The sequence below is a fragment of the Athene noctua genome, chromosome 5 (genome assembly GCF_965140245.1).
Source record: "Athene noctua chromosome 5, bAthNoc1.hap1.1, whole genome shotgun sequence".
NCBI classification, from domain to species: domain Eukaryota; kingdom Metazoa; phylum Chordata; class Aves; order Strigiformes; family Strigidae; genus Athene; species Athene noctua.
Window position 1 is genome coordinate 19,942,293 of NC_134041.1, and position 16,629 is coordinate 19,958,921.

General features: G+C 39.4%; 1 protein-coding gene across 1 annotated transcript; it reads right to left on the reverse strand.

The window, feature by feature from the left end:
- Window positions 1-277: 277 nt before the first annotated feature.
- On the reverse strand, window positions 278-7,024 carry F3 (coagulation factor III, tissue factor). The gene is made up of 6 exons (XM_074906604.1): window positions 6,926-7,024; window positions 5,776-5,890; window positions 3,526-3,710; window positions 2,936-3,117; window positions 2,647-2,806; window positions 278-1,445 (listed from the first exon to the last, which is right to left on the reverse strand). Exons 1-6 carry the CDS (start codon window positions 6,996-6,998, stop codon window positions 1,306-1,308), a joined length of 855 nt encoding a protein of 284 aa, XP_074762705.1. The 5' UTR covers window positions 6,999-7,024; the 3' UTR covers window positions 278-1,305.
- Window positions 7,025-16,629: the final 9,605 nt, after the last annotated feature.

Genomic DNA, 16,629 nt, shown 5'->3' on the forward strand with positions numbered 1-16,629 from the left:
TGCCTAGTATGCTTTCCCTTAGAGTGGGCAGCTGTGAATGCAAACACTGAATAACTGCTTCTATCAGCAGACAGCTGAAAAGCAGCTCAGGACTCTTCAAAACCTTTCATCAGTTTGTGAATGGTGGCTTCTCATGCAGATAGTACATGTCCTGGTAGTCTGTTTTGCAGGGTCCTGGTGAGACTTCTGGCAATTGCAAGATAAATTTGCTAAATGCATTTTTAACTTTAGTTCTGGAATGAATACTGTGCTTCATTTAAAAACGAAAAAGGAAGTATTGTTTTCCCAGTCACCTTTATTTCACTAGAAAAGTATAAATTACCATAAATACAGATATCACCACTATAAAAATTAGATTCTCATTTGTAAAATAAATATTAAAATAGGTACCTCCACATCCCATCACCAAGATGATTTGATTCCATACCATGTAAACTATTAATTCACCAACTGTTTAATTAAAAATAATGTTTAAGATGCAGTGAATACTGCTACCTACTCAGTGCTTGCATTAAGTGAGTTACTACTGACTCAGAAACTGCAAAGTATTTCTTCTAACACTTACTTGGAACCATCAGATTACCCTATCTGTATAACTCTAGGTGTAGTGTAATCTGGATATGCTTTCCAGATGGATAGCAGCTACCTACTTCAAGAGTGTTCTTTACAAGTTGCCAGTACAGTAGTTTCAGTTTGTTTACCTTTGTCTATCTCCAAAGATAAGTAGTCCAAGTTAATTTTATCCAAGAAGTGTAGAAATAATAGTAGCATCTTTGTCACATCTGAACTAACAGATCATTTCACCAGTTAATAATGTTAAAAGAAAGTCAGATAAATACAAGTATCGTTTCACAGAAACAGAAAAGTGGTCCTTTTAGTTAGGTAAAGGACACATGTTTTTAAAATGTAGTGTTTTTTAACCCTCACAAGTACCATAAATCTTCTGACTCCATAAGGCCATACTTTCAGAATGCTTGTACCTTGTCAAGTCAAAGGTCCATCTAGTTTAGAAACCTGTTTCAGAGAGGACAATAGAAGGAGCTTGGGAAGAGTGTATGAGCAGGGTTAGGCTACTGTAACAGATCACCAGAAGACTCTTCCAGCCTCCAGCCATTAGTGACTCAGTGGCTTCCTAATATCAGGATTTTTCATCTGTGACTGTTTAACAGATTTTTGAATCCACATAAAGTTCAGGTTTCAAAATTCCTGTATCAGAGGGGCTAAAAATCTCCACCAAATTACCCAATCTACGTTTTTTGTTTCGGTTTCAGTTTTCTTGCTTTGGGACTTCCACAACAGATTTTCTTAGACACCATTAAGTGGTTCCTTTTCTCTTGCAGCTTTTGCTTTCTTGCGTTTACACAGGATCACTGACAGGACAATGGCAAGAGTGATGATTGCAATCACTATCACTGCTATGATGATAAACACCTCTGCTCCATATTCTGTAGGGGAGGGAAAAAAAAAATATCCAAGATTCAGTTATCAGAAGCCATAATGTCACAGTGCTGTAAACTCTAAGAACCCACTCCACTGAACTAAAAAATGCTTTCTGTATTTTACAGTATCACAGAAGTGGAGTGACCACCTCAGTGTGAACTGAATTAATTTTAACATGAGTTTGTTGGACTGAGGCAAAGCTTTATTTCACTTGGTTCACACTAATTTTTAATCTAATTTAGATAGTGCACTAAAATACCATGCTACTACCACAAGAATAAGTCAAACCATTCCCCCTACCCCTGCGTTATTTCTGTGAAACTAAGTCCAAGTGGAAATTTATTCTAGGTTAGAAGCTAGAAAGCACGAACAGCAGAGATTTCAATTCAATCAGTACTAGATTACTAGAAATCAACTACTGCGATAAACAAAAATATATATTTAGATAAGAAAGTTAATTTGAAAGAGTTCAATTGCCAATTTTAGAAAAATTTTTCTATTTAGAGTGCAAATTTTCTTATCTGGAGGAGAAGAAAGATACAGTACAGCAATGTGATATTATTTAATAAATATTGATGACTTTATCTTGAATAAAGTGTTACCCAGACTGTTTGTCTGGAATTAGACTGGCTGATTCACCAATCACACACTAACTTATTTACCAGTAAAGTTGTTAATCTGCCAGCCTCTGACCTTGTAATGTAAAGAAAGTTATAGTCTCATCATCTGCTTTTGAGATAGTAACTGAAGTTCAGTTCAAACTACAAGTCACTGGAAATGCCTGTTATGTAGGTTGCCATTGCTCCTATGTTTTAGAGCTGATCCTTCAAGCACTTAACTATGGGACCTGTTACTGTAAGGATCCGAGGAAGACAATTAGAAAACAAAAAAAATGAATCTGAAGGCTAGTGCTAAGATCTGCAACCTCAGTGAGCAGTCATTAACTCAGACAATTTAAAACTAATGAAAAAGGTTTAGCAAAATGCTAAATCCAACCCCAACTGGCTAAAGGTTGTGGTCTCTTACTTAACGTGAATTCTTCCCATGAGTTTCCATATTCAGTCAGGTTCTCTCACTTATACAGCACATAGTTTAGTTTATAATTTAGGCATCACAATTTAAAAGGGTATAAAAATATACACAGAATTGAAGTACCTTTTTGTTAGAATGCTAAAGACTGTATGACAAACTTCAACAAATACCTACCATCTAAGATATTTCTTCCTACACTGGTACAAAGCACAGTGCTTTCTTGACCATTACGGTTTTCTCTGCGGGAGGGAATGATTCCCTGTATGTAGAAGCAATAGTTTTTTGTGCTGTCAACGCTTACTTCAAATTTATGGCTTTTTGTTGTTACATCTTTCTGTGAAGGAAAAAAAAAAAGTATTTCAGGAAAGCATTCTCTGCAAAAATTTCAGCTCTTAAGGTAAAACAGAAATTGTGTAGCTATAATGGGGCTACAGAATATGTAACAAGTGGAGTTAGAGCTTACCTTTCCAGAACTTTGATCTTTCCAGTAATAGAGTTTGTATTCCAGGTCATGTTGGAAAATATCTCGAATACTTTGAAAACTTCCATTAGGAAATGTGTACGGTGTAAGTGGATCTTGGAACACAACATCCAGTTTGGAGCCTTTTTGTGTGTAATTCTGTATCTCCGGTTTTCCGAGAACAGCTAAACAAGCATTTGTAGAATTAAAAAACTGGCATCATCTTTTCTCCACAACGTGCTTTTTTTTTTCTTCCTCCCTCTACTCCCTTCCCTCCTCAAATCTATTGTAAGTTTACAGAGCCAAAATTATACAGTGAAATCCTGGATAATTAACAAATATCTCCATCTAGTATACAATGTTAATAAAATGATCAGCTCCCTGCAGGGAGAAACAAATGGTAACTAAAATCTTACACACTCCCCTACAACAGGAAAAGCTTTATGCCTGAATGTCTTCTTCTCAGATATCAGTATGGCTACTGTATGAATCTATGGGAAAAGCCTTTAGGCCTGATCTAAACCTTGTTTAAGTCAATGGAAGTAAGCCTGAAAGGAAGTTTATTACAAGACTTAATTGGCAATCCTACTTACTCTGATTATAAGGTGTAAATTTTTCAGAGGCTGCAAAAGGTGGTTCTTCGAAGTTATCTATCCCCGAGGATGTTACAGACAGTATGTGTGCTGTGTAGGTCTCTTTTACGTTCCTGAGTGCATCAGTAACATCACATTCTGTTTCTGTTGTCAATATACATTTTTTTTTGGTGTCCGATATCTGTCTTAAAAGAGGAAGAAAGAAGTGTCAACACTTTCCAACCAGACTTCTACATAGTTAGATATGTTAAAAAACATTTTTTTTCCCTCAAACTGTATAGATTTCCCTCATCCAGTCGAACAGTCTTGCGGGTATACTATGCTGAAAAGGGGAAGAAAAAACCTCAAAACCGCCTACCCTGTACATCTATATTTCACAATTCAAAGTAGAATCAAGTAAATCAAATTTGAGCTATATTAATTACAGAAATATGTTATTGGATACATGTTTGAAAAATTCAGTCTTTTATATGAATTGAATAGAAACCCTAAATAGTTTTGATTTTGGATTTTTCTGCAGCTGACTTCTTAAAAAAATATAAGATGTATAAATCACTTTGAAACAGTTATCCCTGATGCATCTGTAAACTATTACCTTAAGAAACATCATCTGTCCTAGGAAGCTCTGTTGACACCAATATAAATTGTTCAATGTGACAACAATGTCTCCTCAGGTATGTCACTTGTGTTTGCATATATGCAGATGCAAATATCACTAAGAACCAGACAGTAGCAGCAATTTTCACTGCAGAATTACAATGAAAAAATATTGACAGAAAACATGACCCATGCACTTCTATTGGTTTTTAAATGATAGAAAGCAGGTTCATTTACTTAACGCTTTTTTCCTGATTTCATTATTATTAATTCCCCATTTTACTTCCTAGTAAGGAGGAATGGAAAAACAGATTAGATATTACTGCTTCAATTCTTTTCCCTGTTCTTGTGAGTGAACTAAGGAAAAGAAAAAAATGTGTGGTCTCAGCTGAAAGAGCAAGAGTGCTGACTGTTTGGAATATAAAAAAATGAGTTTTCATCCAAGGAGGGCAAGTTTTATTTAAGAGTCACCGAACACCCTTCTCACTTCACCAGATTTCTTATCACGTCACAGAGCAGTTAGCGATGGTGTCCTAGAGATGCCGTGAAAAGGGACAGATGAGATTTGATCTTTCTGATCAAAAAAATGTGCTCTGTAAATGTACACAGATAAGAAAGCAAACATTTAAGCACACTTCATCCGTAAGAGCAACTTGTCTGAAGTGCCTCCATATCAGAACTATAACTGAATCTATACTGAATCTTGGGCAGACAGACCAACTTTTTGCAAGAATAAATGGCTGGAAAGAAATCCCAGATTAATAAATTTCATAAAACTCATTCTGCTATTAAGTCTATTAATTTAATCACTCCCTTAAAGAATAAAAGAGCACATTAGGCCATTGCACTGGTATTTCATCCATTAGTCATGAGAAAGCTCTCATTTCTATGCTACTTTTACAGACATAGGAAACTACAGTACCATATATTCGCTAATATGTAAGAGAGTTGATGATGCAGTTTCCCTTTGGGGCATGTTTAATAATGGTCTATGAATTAATATGGGAGCTAAGAACAGCATAGATTTATTACTGAACTTCATGGAAGTTTTTGTGCAGTATTGAAAGAGGCATTAGACACTTCACATAAGCTGGCTACTTTTTATGTCCACAGTATTTCATAGCTTACATAAAACGTGATGACATAAGAAGTCTCAGCAGAGGTAGACGAACAAAGGTAACTTTTAGTCCTACCCAGCAAGACAAGTTACTCATTTACTGTGATTCACCAATTAGAATAAAATGTAGACTCGTATTTATCAGACACCTCCCAAGAGTAAAGACAAAAGACTCAGTCCAGACACCTTGAAAGACAAAAAGGTGAAGTTCTATCTAGTACATGGTATGTCACACTGGGTGTCAATGCCTTCAAAATATCCTGGCCTAGATCTCCGGTGCAACTGGCCTGTGCCAAACCCCAGAACTGAAATACTGATCTAAACCTCAACTCTCCATTTCTGAAGTGGGCAAAACCAGAAGCCTGAATCAGGTATTCTTTTAGTCGGATACAAAGAAGTATTAACAGATGGGTTGGCAATTTTCCTAAATCCTCATGTTTGGGCTCTTGTTCTGTTACATTCAGTCTCAGAAATACACTCTATTTGCATCTTCTTCAATTGCTGTTAATGGACAGACCTTGGTGTTATCTACTTACCCGTGTATTTCTACTGTATAGAAGTAACCTGATGGTTTGGGTTGCCACTGTAGTATAGTTTTAAAATTGATTGAAGACCAAGTTATATTAACTGCTGTTGGTAGTTCTGGATTGCCTTTAAATAGAGAAAAGAGAAGAGTGCCGTCAGTCATATACATAATTCCTGGTTCCCTGCAGTCACTGTTTAGTTAAAGGGAGCAGCTGCTGTTAATTGCTACTTGGAAATGTTCTTTTGGGGCTCATGCTTGTCTTACTAAAGGAAATGTGTCCTGGCAGAAGCAGGAAATATGAGAAGAAAATTATTTTCCTTCTTATAACTCCTAGGTTGCTGAGATAACTTGTCTGGAGTTCTGTCTAATGCTTCCTTTTTCATCCAAGACCTCCGAAGAAGCTACAAAACTTGAAGGTACTCGTGAGAATGTCCAAGCACCAAACAAATGCTGTATAATTCAAAACCATCCCGGCTGTATCTGCCGCAGAAGGCATTAGATCCCAGTTTCCGCATTTATTTATTTTGGGAAGATAGTCTTTAAAAAAACCCGTTGGTCGCCCTCCACGCTTACATCCGAGTGGGGCTACCCCGGACAAACCCGCGGGCCCGCCGCCCCTGCAGCCGCTCCCGCTGCTTCGGGGAACCGCCTGGGAGGAAGCCGGAGTGGAAAACCCCGCACGACCTCTGTAACATCTTGGAAACGAAGCGTTTCACTGAGCGATGGCCTGATGATTTCCTAGGCACCACTTTTCTCTGCCTCTCCCACAAGTTCGGAACTGAGGGCAAGGGAAAGACGTCTTGCGGATCCCTCCTTGTTCCTGCAGGTCACCAGCTGCCGGCCCCCGAGACTCCCCGCTGCCCCCCGGCACCGACCCGACTACGGGCGGTAAGGATCCCCCCGCCGCCCCGGCGCAAACCGGCCCTCGGCGACCGGCCCTCCGCCGCCCGGGTGCTGAAGCAGAGAGCGGCCGGAGCCGGGCCCGCCGCTGCCCTCAGGCGCGCGCCGCCGCCCTCCCGCCACGGCCCCGCGCGCCGCCGCCGCCGCAGCGGCCGGGCGGGACGGCGCTGCTCGGGCTCCGGCGCTGCTCGGCATCGGCGCCGCTCTGCCAGGGGCACCGAGCCCCGAGCGACCCCCGCCCGCCGCCCGCCGTGACCCACCGGCGGCGCCCAGGCGCCACAGCAGGGCGCTCAGCAGCAGGGCCCCTCCTCCTCCTCCGGCGGCGCGCAGCATCCTCGGGGAGCCACCCGGTGGGGATCGCGGCGTGGCTGGGGGGGGAGACGCCGGCTTATATCTCTGTGGGAGAGGCGGGGACTACGGCGTCGAGGACGACAGAGGGAGCCGGCGGAGGCTGTGTGACCCAGAACGGGGTCACAGGAGCGGCGCTGGCGCAAGCGTTTAGGCATCGCCGGGTTGAGCAAGAGAGCCGGAGACCTTCGAGGAAACCGGCATTGCTGTGAGGAGGGGGGTCCGGAGGGAAGGGGCGGCTCCAGCCCCGGCACCGTGTCCCCGGGCGCAGGCCCACCTGGATGTGCAAGCGCAGCCGGCCCTGCCCGCCGCCCGTGCCTCCCCGCCGCCGTGTCCCCACACACCTGTGCCACCCCTCGTGTCCTGGCCATAGGGTGGAACTGTGGTGAAACTGGGCAACGCTCCACAATCACCTTCATCCACTGCAAACCTCTGGCTGGCTGGCAAGGGCGAGGGGTACTGTCCTCACCCCGGCTCGGAAATGACGGCTCTACAGGGCGGCTGGGCCCACGGAGGGGATGTTGGGTCAATTAACTTAGATCCTGTACATTCGGAAGGGCTAAACGTGTCAGTTCTTGCTGCCCGACACAAAACGTTTGACACAACTGTTCAGCTAATTCATGTCGTCTGTTCACTTGGTGCACACACATACGTGACCCCTGTCATCTCTCATTTCAGACAGCAAATAAGGTTCAAGTGTTCAGGGATTTATACCTCACCTCTCCCATAAACCAGGGACCTGCTAACCCTTTTCCTATAAGCTTACACTGGAAAGGGATGCCATTTTCACAGGTAACAGAGAATCTGTCTGTGACAGAAGGTTTTCTGAATCTCAGCCTGCAGCCTTTGCGACAGGCTCCCCGGCCTCTGATGTATATACTGCTCTTTCTCACAGTGCTGCCTTATTAAGCACTTAAACCGAGATTTTGGAGGCAGGGATTTGCGTGCTGTGTTTTCGTCTAGTACTCGAGCTCCAGAGGGAGCTGTCTTAGCACTTAGATCTGCGGGAAAGGTGGGAAACGGTTAGTAGAACCTATCACGTAATTAAGGGGAAGAGATGCATTTTACAATGTTACCTGACTCCGTTTTATTTTGATGCTGATTTGTATAATGTTTTATACCTGGAAAATATAGGTCGGTGGAGAAGACTAACAGGGAAGTTTCATATTTAATTGCCTTTAATTTTCATGATTGACACATACGTAGATGCAAGCAATCAGTTGTCTCATAATGCAGAATAAATGCCTATGGACCAAGCTGTAATAGCCAATATTCAACCAGAGTCTGCATCAGAATTCATATAGTGTGTTCTAAGGTGCAACAAAACCCTGGATTTTTAAATTATCAGCATACCTTCATTAAAATCCATCCATACACCTTCTAATTTTCCTGTCTTGGTTTTGATCAAATTTCAGCACTGTCTCTATACAGCTGTATGTCAGCATTACGTCAGCCAAAAACCTTGCATGCTTTTAACTTTGTGTAGAATACAGATCTTGTGTAACTAGATTTTCAAGATTGTGACCTTATAAGATCACAGTTGATTTCCAAAGGACTTTACAAAGAGAAACAATACTCACTTGTTTAGAGGAAAGAGGTGCTTATATACAACTTTCACTCACCTTTAGGCTCTAATTCCAGTTAATTTCTTTGTGGTTTAGTCACAAAAGATGAATAAATGATCTCAGTGTCCACTTCTGCCCATCCTTCTCACTCACACCTCTTCTGTCCTGACTTCCCATACCTGAGATAGGTGGGGAACCCTCCAGACCCTGTCCAGCCTAACCAGCTTGACCAGTGTTACATTATTCCAATTTTCAGTAAGATATTCCAGTGTTCACTAACCCTAGGCTTTTAGATGTCCTGCTGCATGCTGTGGCATGAGAGAAGGAGGTCACCCGTTTACCAGAGTTGTGGGAAGTAGAACCTGAGCAGAAGGATGTGCATGGATCAAGCTACCAAGCAGTCTTGGGGGGCATTGTGTGGTTAGAGGAGATAGGGTACCTTTACCAAGCTAGACATTCTGAGGGAAGGAAGTTGAAGGGAAAATTTGAAAGCTGGGCAGAAAGACAACATGCCAAATAGCTAGATCAGGTTGGCAGGGGAAGGGTGTGATGGACAAGGGACAAGCACTGAAGTGAGGAACTGCTGCTGCTGTCGCCTCTGGTCTTTCTCCAAGCCTTGGTGCAGATGTGACAGAAGAATGAGAACTGGTCTGACTCAGGCACCAACCAGTTTGGGAGAGGAGAGGAAACCTGCGCTGCCTGACATGGGCTAATGCCTCTGAGCTGGAAGTCTGCTCAGCAGCTAGCAACAATCTGATCACATTTCCTGTCCACTTCAGTGGTATTTCTTTAAGACAGAAAATACATGTTGCTACGTGCAGGCAAACATTATGCTGATTTAGAGCTCTGGCAATTTGTTTAGAAATTTAGAATTTGACTCCTGTAATGAAATGTCAAAATGTAAGCATCAGTTCTGTGTATGTCTCTAACTGATTTAGTCATCCTCTGCTCATTTCACAGTCAGCAGAGAAAAATTTCATTCCTAAGGTGTAATCCATGTTTTCCTATTATAGACATCTAAAGCAAGTCAGATGAGTCTATTTAAATGTTGAAATAAATGCGACATTTCTATTGATGAGGCCAGAAGACACTAGTGAAATCAGCTGAGGTGTAGGTAATTCTTGTCTGAAGTCTAGCTTTCCACATAACCACTCTTATTTGACATTCAGTGTGCTCCTACACCAGGCTGCTTAACCTACTTTGATGATGAATACTGTGATGTGGAATAAAAACATGCAGAGGAGGAAAATCTCTAATTTTCCAGGCCCTCCCTATGAAGAAACAGCCATTAGCTGTTTTCTCCATCTGGGATTCATGTCCTAGAAGAATTACAGTTTGAGTATTGCCCATAGATACACAGATGAACAAAGTGTTCATGGAGAACCTGAACAGGATGCACAGAAGACATCCCTTCAAAAGAAAGGTCTAATCATCACCACAATCCAGAAGCTGTAGTGAGTAGGACAAACTATAGTATTCTCCTAAGGCCTCTAAGTTACAACTGATGTTATTGTGCAGTACTTCTTCATTTCCAAAATAGCTTCTAAATCACTGCATAGCAAGTTATTTATGAGATCTGGTTAAAAAAATAAAGCCAAACGCATTTTCTATCATTATATTTGACTTGAATGGCATTTAACGTTCTTTTCGTGTAATAAAACTGCAACTGAATTAAAAGTGCATGATAGAGACGTAAGAATTTCAGAAACATGGTGCTTATCAACTTGAGAAATGAGTTTACAAATTCATAAATCCTTGAGTGATGTTTAAGAAAATAAGATGGGATTTCATACTTATGTAATCTTAAATATTACTTTATTTTTTTATTAACTTGGATGGAGTTTTAAGAGCTTCAAAGTCTTGCAATTAAAACAAATTCTGACTAGGCAAACAAAATCTTGATCTGCATTTTTCAAATGTTTCACAAGATCCTTTCCTCCCTCTCTCCTCGTATTCTGAGAGGTATGCTCAGCATAGGCACCTCTTGACATACAACAGAGGCTTGAGCTGAAATAGTATCACCTTGGAATTTTAAAATCTCAGGAGGAATTTGAACCCGAAGTGTTACCTTTTCAAACACATAGTACTGCCAGGCAGAGACAGTTGTTCAATGGGGGAGGTGGAATTCCAGTAAGCGAGGTCAGAATTGGCTGGATTTCAGCTTTCTAATTCTTTTGATACAGTCTGTGAACTCTTACTGCACAATTCTGCTTATATCCAGACTTGCTATCTTGTGTCAAGTCCAAAACTATGTCCCCAGAATCTGAAATGCTGTCTCCAATACTTGTGTTCTGTTTTAAATATTTATGATTATAGATTCTTGTCCAAACCCCAAACTCACTCAAAGTTCAGTGTGTGTTTATTCTTTGTTACTTTGTTTGAAAAGACGGACTGAATTAATTGGGAAGTCATGTGTAGTGGTGTGCAAAATAGACAACTAACAGTTTTGATTCTGAAACAAGGTTTTTGGATTAAGCATGCACTGAGAATTTCCTCCTTCATTGCTTGTGCTAATTCATAAACCTGCATATGATTATGATACTTCCATTTTCTAGGAAAGAAAGGAGGTAGCACTAGGAACTAGAACACAGACACTTTCTGAATATAAATGTGAGCTGCTTTGCCCATGAATTGAGTAATGCATTGCTCAGTGATTCATTTGAACCAGGAATCTGACAAACAAAAAATACTGGCCTCACAAACGCTTTTATGTACTTGAAAGAAAGGAAGGAGTCAGACAACTTCTTGGTCTTAGACTTGATGGCATATAAGAAATTAAAGTTGAAAGAAACTAACAGAAGTACACAGGGAAACATATTTTCTTGCTGCCAGGAAGGAAACAGGCAAATTTTGTTCTGCCTCTTTGGTTATTTTGCCAGTGATCAGAAGCGTAGACTCCCATTTGAGAAAGGCATGCAGGGGACCAGCTCTTTTGCCATCTCTCCTTTTTTGCACCTGTAATTTACATTCATAACTTGCCCTGATTTAATTCTGAAAGAAAAGTCTTTTAAAAGGGAATGTTGCACATAAAAATGCTCTTAAGTTAAACTGACACTCTCGTTAGTGTCTATAATAGCTGTACTATAATAGCTCTACATTTTGCCTTGATCAGTTGGCAAATACGGCTTGTGTTCCACACATTTTCATCGTTGTTTCTCAACAACTAATTCCCCTATTAGTTGTGTTTTTAATTGCCTTCACCCAGGTGGGTTCTCCATCTCTTTCAGGTCTGTTCCACCAACTCTCTCAGTTCTCTGTAGTCTCTAGGAGTACAGAAGTGGAAACATATACTGTTAAGTACAATGACATAGAATTAACATTAGATTATTTCTGTATCCATAACTTTATTTATCCTTCAGAACAGTAGTTCCGGGTGAAATTTTTTTACTATAATTTGCTTTCAGACACAGGAGTAATTAATATAAGAAAAATTGTGACAAATATGTATTAATTAAATCTATTCTTAACTTGTTTTTTCCTGTATAGCTTACTTGTGCCAGACAAGTGAGCTGACCTATAACAACAAGGCTGGAATAATGCAGACAACTGTCCAGAAATCCCTTGGCTGGGAAAGTTACACAGATCTAACTATATTAGCATTTTTTTTTCATCATAAATCCAGCTTCACACTCAAAATATTTATCTGTCCAGAGACTTCATTTTATCTTCATGACATCTTTTAATTGCAAAAAATACATTTGAGTTGGATATACCCAGAGACTCAACTCTAGCTTTGTAAGTATTTTTGTCATTGCTCTTGCAAATATTAGAAAAATTACAAAGGCTTTTTTTTTGTTTTGTCTTCTTTCAAGTGTCTTTTATTTGAAGATGAGTGACCCAAACCTTTAGTAACTTCCCTTCAGTGGTGCTATCAGAAGAAAGACAGCAACTATAAGTGAATTGCTTTTGTCCTACTTCAGGTTCACAGATTTTCCTTCTACACTGCTAGCTGAACGCTAAAATATGTACTGCTGTGGCAGATGAAAAGTTACCTAAAGAAGCACACATTTTCTCTAGATCAGAGAGATTGTCAGAAGATTTTTCAATTACAACCTAGACTTACAATTTGAAGGTATGTGGTTCATGACAAGTTTGAACCTGGGGAACTTGGAATTGAGTTTGAAACCACCTACTTCTAATTCATTTGCATTTATTTGTAATCTTTATGTAGTTGTGCAACCCTATTAAGAGGACACATATTCTAATCTTGCTTACACCGGCTATATGACAGCTTAAGCTTCATGGGATTGATTTGATAATGGAAAGGAGAAGAAAATCAGGTTCAAGGTATATGAGATTTAGACATGCATGTAAAACCTGCATCTGTCAGCAATACTATCTGCCTCATTAGCAGACTTAAAACATACATACATGGATTTTGTTTTCTTCCTAAAACCAGTACCTCTCTGCAATGGAATCATAAGCTAGTATCTTCTGACAGCCAGCTCAGCGGATACCACAGCAATTCAGGTTTAGAATTGCAAACAAAGCTTTCCTGCTTATATCCACAGTTAAATTCTTAGAGCATGATAATTTACAGGTATGAAATAGCTCCACTCCCAGCTGTTAACCATTGCAGGGTAGCCGGGTATGATCATACAACACAGACTGTGTGTTGCAGACTTCCTAAGCCTCATGTTGTCTAGTGTGTCTCTGTGATGTGATAAAAATGCACGTATCCAGCTGTGCATTTTCACTTGCCCCCACCAGTAAGGATGCACTGTACTAGTAAAAAGGAAGGAATCTTTAGGTCTCACTTAAATGAGTCTGCATTTACTTTGTGGTAGAACCTGGTTCAAGCACCAGCTCTTTTCCATTTCCCAAGTAGGTACCCATATTAACATAGGTAGCAATGAGATACGGCTAAATGCCATTTTAAGCTTGACAGATGAGCTTTGTGCAAAACATCCATTTCAAGTGTTCTGATCCTGATACTCTGAAGTTCTACATCACCTATTTTAATGTGTTTGAAGAACCAAATGATCTTGCTTTATTTTTCTCAGACTCTAGCCAGCACTAGTAATCAGCACCAGAACTGTGTGCTAGGATTTTGTTTCAAAACTTATGGTTTTGATTTCCATTTGGTCTCTTTATTTAAGACCAACTGAACTATTCCCTTTTGTGCTTTTTTGGAGTAGAAATATTGCTTGATATGTTTTCTCAGGTGCAGCAGCAGGTGAAAAGTCAATGAGAGAGACAGACACAGGATTTCTAAAGAAGCAGAGGAGATGATGTGAGAAAGAGGGAAGTTTGGAGATTGTAGCTTTTCAGCACATTAGGACACTCTTTGTCATGTCCTAATGCAATGCTGGATCCTAATTTAAACTGATCTATCTTAAATGCCTACTAACCATTCCCTCTTGTAATCAACATGCTCTCAGAAACACTAGTGCTTATACAAACCATCCATTACTAATTTTGAATACAAAATTTGCAATTTTGATTCTGTAGTGTCATACACCTACTTTTTAATGTATAGATGGCTATACAAGATGTGAGGCATAGAAAAGATGGGCCTGATTTTATTAGTGTTTTTGTGTCAGTTGCTTATTTGCTGCATGATTTTACTTATTCCTTATTTTTACTTCTGTTTACAACTACTAGTCACATCTTTGTTCTCTTTTCTTAAAAAGGCTATTTTTAACAAAAAAGGGTAACTCCCAATGTATTACATCATGGTTTATATGGGTATTTCCAGACACAAAAATAAACTGATATAATTTAAAGACAAAAATTCACAGGAATATCTCCAACAGCGACATAATCCACATGTGGAATCAGTATTATTTAGCTGTAGACTGTCAAGAGTGACAGTCATTCAACTAGTCATTCTCCTTGTTGCAGTACTGTGTATTAAGCTAAGAGCTTCCCCCCCATTGCTTGACTTCTGATTTAATAAAACCTAAGAAAATGCTTTTAGACATACAGTTCATCTCAGTGTATTTATCTGACTGCTTTTGGTCTGACTTCTCCAGACATGCTCTATTAACAGTGTCATTAGCACAATGCCTTCAAAACCTGGAAGCTGAGCTCATGAGAATAGTTCTGTACCTACAATAGAATTCTTGATTTTGAGACAAATTTTGTTTTTAAATCACTAAGCCAAGTCTATTAATTTTCAATGGCTTGAAAATCTTGATGTGATACAACTGCAAAACTCAACCAATTAATTCTGCCATTATTATAGCATATAGTTTTGAAGAACAGACTGTCTTAATGTACAAAAGAGAACAGAGCTAATATCATCACTGGGAAATTCAACTAAGGAATTTACCCCCCCTTATTAAAATAAAACATTAAACTGAGAAACATGCAAGTAATTTAAGAGTATAAACAGCTCATATTAATTCTTATGTGTTTTTAATATTTACTAATTTTAGTAATATGATATTATTACAGTAGGGACACTTTTCTCCATTATAGCAAGCCTTTATAGGAAGCAAGAGTCCTGTTAAAATGAACATAATGTTTTCCCTTGCTGTTGAGCATTTGGACTCTTAGATTTTCTAGGAATCTTTTTTAAAAATTGGCATTCAAACTGAACAAGCAGTTAAGGGAGCATCATGTTTGCAAATGGAATGGTGGATCTGACCCAGGTATTGCTGACTTTGTTCATTTTCAGGGCTGTCATTTCCTTAAGTCCCCATCTACAATGTTATGTTGTAGGTACAAACTGAAAGTGAGCATTCCTCATGTAGGTAAGGCAAGGAGGCAAGTCAGAAAAGAGGGCTGGGCTGAAGTTATCAAGCAGTCAGGTGTTCACTATCAACAGGAAGGCAGGCGTGTGGGCTCCAGGAGGACGTCTGTTGTTTTCTGCAGCCTGGTGAAAAAGATTCTCACCTTTAAATCCACAAATTCCTCCAGTTTGCAGCCTGCTTACCTGAATTTTGTTTAGGGATTATACCAAATTTTTCTACTGTATTACTTTAACCCATGTGAGGTTGTACACTCACATTGAAAGCACAATAATGCTTGTAACATTCTCTCTTTTTTTTTTTTTTTTTTTAATTTCCTTTCTCATTCCATATTTTCTAAAATATTTCAGTCTGCTTTTGCTTCAGATAGCTTTTATTTTCCTCCAGATAAAATTCTTGACTCCAAATCTTTCTTAAATGACCGATTGGAATAAGTTCAAAATTTCTTCTATAACTTTGTTTATAAAAGCCTATGTATGTCTACAACACTCTATTAACGATTGTCAGTCACTGATCGGAAAACACGTGATGCATATCATTCTGAGGCTGTAATTGTCAAATGACATGTTATGTAACAGAAATCAAGATCGCTTGGAGCAGCAGTAAATCTCATTTACTTTGCCAGTTAATACCTTAAGAATGAGAACAAACTTGGTTCCCATCCATTAGTTCAACAGTAGTCCATAAAAGCAAGGGTGACGGGGAGAGGAAAAGACAGTATATTCCTTTAGGCTTGAGTGTCACCAGAAATTTGCATTATTTTCTTCTCTTACATGTATTGTCTTTCTTGAAGTGACCAGACTGAGGTTTTGTAGCAATTTACTGTGCATGTGCTTAGATTCTGGGGGATGTTACTAACTGGAATTTTGTAGTTATTTGGGACCTGTCTGTATATGGTTTCCATCATACTTCATAACTGAATATTTATCTTAAGTGTTTAGAATACATTACATTTTACCTTGATTTGATGTTTCTACTAGTGGGCAAGTAGTTAGGGGATTTTTTGAACTTAAATCAGGTGTTGAGAAATGTTTCTGTATGAAAAAGCTATGAAGACCTTCTTGTTAATTAGGAATTTAAACACCATTTCCATATTCCAGATTTTTAACATAGTGCCTACTCTTCTATTTTTTTCTGCTATATTTACTAACTTCATATAAGGAAAGGTAGCATAAACTAACACTTAAATGTGGGGAGTAAGAATCTGGGATAACAATTCTGGGATAACAATTTTATGAATCTTTCAGAAATAATATTTGTCAAAATCACCTTTCTGTAAACTGGTGATACCTTTTATTTTAGTTTTCTCATTCATTCCTTGAAGAAGTTGATTAAAGTTTGTGTAGTTCTTTAGGC

Excerpts from the sequence above, each read along its gene's own strand:
- F3 (XM_074906604.1), bottom strand. The coding sequence starts at position 6,998 with ATGCTGCGCGCCGCCGGAGGAGGAGGAGGGGCCCTGCTGCTGAGCGCC. Across the intron at positions 2,807-2,935 it reads AAGATCAAAGTTCTGGAAAG|AAAGATGTAACAACAAAAAG; the intron begins GTAAGCTCTAAC and ends TTTCCTTCACAG. Across the intron at positions 1,446-2,646 it reads AGGAAGAAATATCTTAGATG|AATATGGAGCAGAGGTGTTT; the intron begins GTAGGTATTTGT and ends CCTCCCCTACAG.